At 47.8% G+C, this 2,054-nt stretch overlaps 1 protein-coding gene across 2 annotated transcripts in view; it reads right to left on the bottom strand.

Moving 5' to 3' along the window:
- Nucleotides 1-1,749: 1,749 nt before the first annotated feature.
- The window catches only part of LOC116218575 (cytochrome P450 2F2-like), a 6,189-nt gene continuing 5,884 nt past the window's right edge, over nt 1,750-2,054 (bottom strand). For both annotated transcript variants that reach the window (XM_031560548.2, XM_042703405.1), the window contains exon 9: nt 1,750-2,054. This exon is cut by the window's right edge and continues 89 nt beyond it. In XM_031560548.2, the coding sequence (XP_031416408.2) occupies nt 1,959-2,054 (96 nt within the window). In that variant the 3' untranslated portion in view covers nt 1,750-1,958.

The following is a 2,054-nucleotide window of genomic DNA, read 5'->3' as shown; positions in this document are numbered from 1 at the left end:
GCGTGTATGTGACTGTACGTGGCTGTGTTTTTGCATGTGTGTGTGTGTGTGTGTGTGTGATGGTGTGCATATGTTTGTGTCTGTGTACGCATGCGCTTACAAGTAGCTCAACTAACGTGCTGCATAAGGTTGTAAAATAAAATTACACACACACACACACTCACACACACACATACACACACACATGCACGCACACACACACACATACCACACTCGCACACACACCACACACACACACACACATTTTGTACCCTGGCACAGGTGGAATCCTAACAGATTTGTTTTCAATACCAACTTGATATCATCTGGTACTTAAAGGTGCAGTCCGCCATTCTAATCCAATACACTTTCTGTCAAGTTCATCGGATTGCACCTCTTTGGTGAGCAGGCCTGTGTTGTGTGATTTGGTGAGCAGGTCTATGTTGTGTGATTTGGTGAGCAGGCCTGTGTTGTGTTTTAGTTCATACACAAGAACAAATTCTGTTAAACTTCTTGTCAGGCAGTCAGGGCTAGGTCAAGGTCTTCTTGGCACACATGTAGGCTGGAGAGGTTTCCTGAACTGAACTCTGCGGTGTGGTGTAGTTCAGTGGAGACAGTGTGTGTGTGTGTGTGTGTGTGAGAGAGAGAGAGTGTGAGTAAGAGAGAGAGTGTGTGTTTAAGAGAGAGAGAGTGTGTGTGTGTAAGAGAGAGAGTGATGGCTGAACTCCTGAACTCTGTGGTGTAGTTCAATGGAGTTCATTCACTATCTTGACCTCAATAAGATTACACCAGTTATCAGAAAGAGAGAGAGAGAGAGAGAGAGAGAGAGATGATGTGTCAGGATCTGTTTGAGTGACAGAGAGAGAAAGGAAGAGAGAGAGTGTGTGTGTAGGAGACAGACCGTGTGTGTTTAAGACAGAGAGAGTGTGTGTGTAAGAGAGAGTGTGTGTCAGTGAGAAAGAGTGTGTGTGGTAGAGAGAGAGTGTGTGTGTAGGAGAGAGAGTGTGGGTGTGTGTGATGATGTGATCGTCACTACCGATGAGTATGTGCTCTGACTGCCATGCCATCGAGCCTGGCTCTTTGGCGTTGCGGTCAGAGTGCATGTTTGGCACCCTGTCGACCCGGGTTCAAGTCCGGGTGGGGTGACCACGCGGTCCCTTCGTTACAAATGGTGTCAGAAGTGGGATGGCTCGCTGTGAGGTCATCGGAGGCGTGCCCGTAAAAATGTGTGAGGGACCCCAAGGTAGGTTGACCCCTGTGTGACCGACCCCATAGACGGGTGAAGCACTTGTGCGTGGGACGCTCTGGATGGGAGAAGTACAGTTGGTGGATGCGCGAGGAATGCCTGTGTGCGTGAAGCGCAGGGGTGCGCTTCCCGAAGGTGAGGGCAGTGTGACGATGTGATCGTCACTACAGATGAGTATGTGCTCTGACTGCCATGCCATCAAGCCTGGCTCTTTGGCGTTGCGGTCAGAGTGCATGTTTGGCACCTGAAGACCCAGGTTCAAGTCCGGGTAGGGTGACCACGTGCTCCCTTCGCTACAGTGTGAGAGAGAGTGTGTGTGTGGAAGAGAGAGAGTGTGCGTGTAGGAGAGAGAGAGAGTGTGTGCATAAAGTAGTCGTAGAAGCATATTTCGGGGTTAAGAGAGTGTGTGTGTGTGTAAGAGAGTGTGCGGACAACCTGTGGCGATTGGCACCTAACAGAACATCCCTTGACTTCACACAAGTCATGATCAGAGTACAGAGTACACTTTGAGTAAACACAATCAATTAAATTAGATTCATTTTTATTTATATAGTGCCAAAACAATACAATTGTCTCAAGGCATGTAAAATAAAGTTCAGTCTTCAATGATGCAGTCACCAGTGCACAGTGCAAATGTCTAGTTGCTTACTGTGACCAGTAATGAATGTCAGTTTTAGTACACAGATGTGTATGGGATTGACCATGAAAAGAAAACATTTGAGCAATTAATAGTTCATGCCCCTCTCAGGTGGACAGTGACCTGGAAAGGTTTGGCTGCTTGTGTGCCGCCAAAGACCATGCTGTAATCAGGAACACCCCTTTCTTCTGG

This window comes from Clupea harengus, chromosome 23 (genome assembly GCF_900700415.2).
Source record: "Clupea harengus chromosome 23, Ch_v2.0.2, whole genome shotgun sequence".
NCBI classification, from domain to species: Eukaryota; Metazoa; Chordata; class Actinopteri; order Clupeiformes; family Clupeidae; genus Clupea; species Clupea harengus.
The sequence above is the reverse complement of the archived record's forward strand: the minus strand, read 5'-3'. Positions and strand labels throughout refer to the sequence as shown.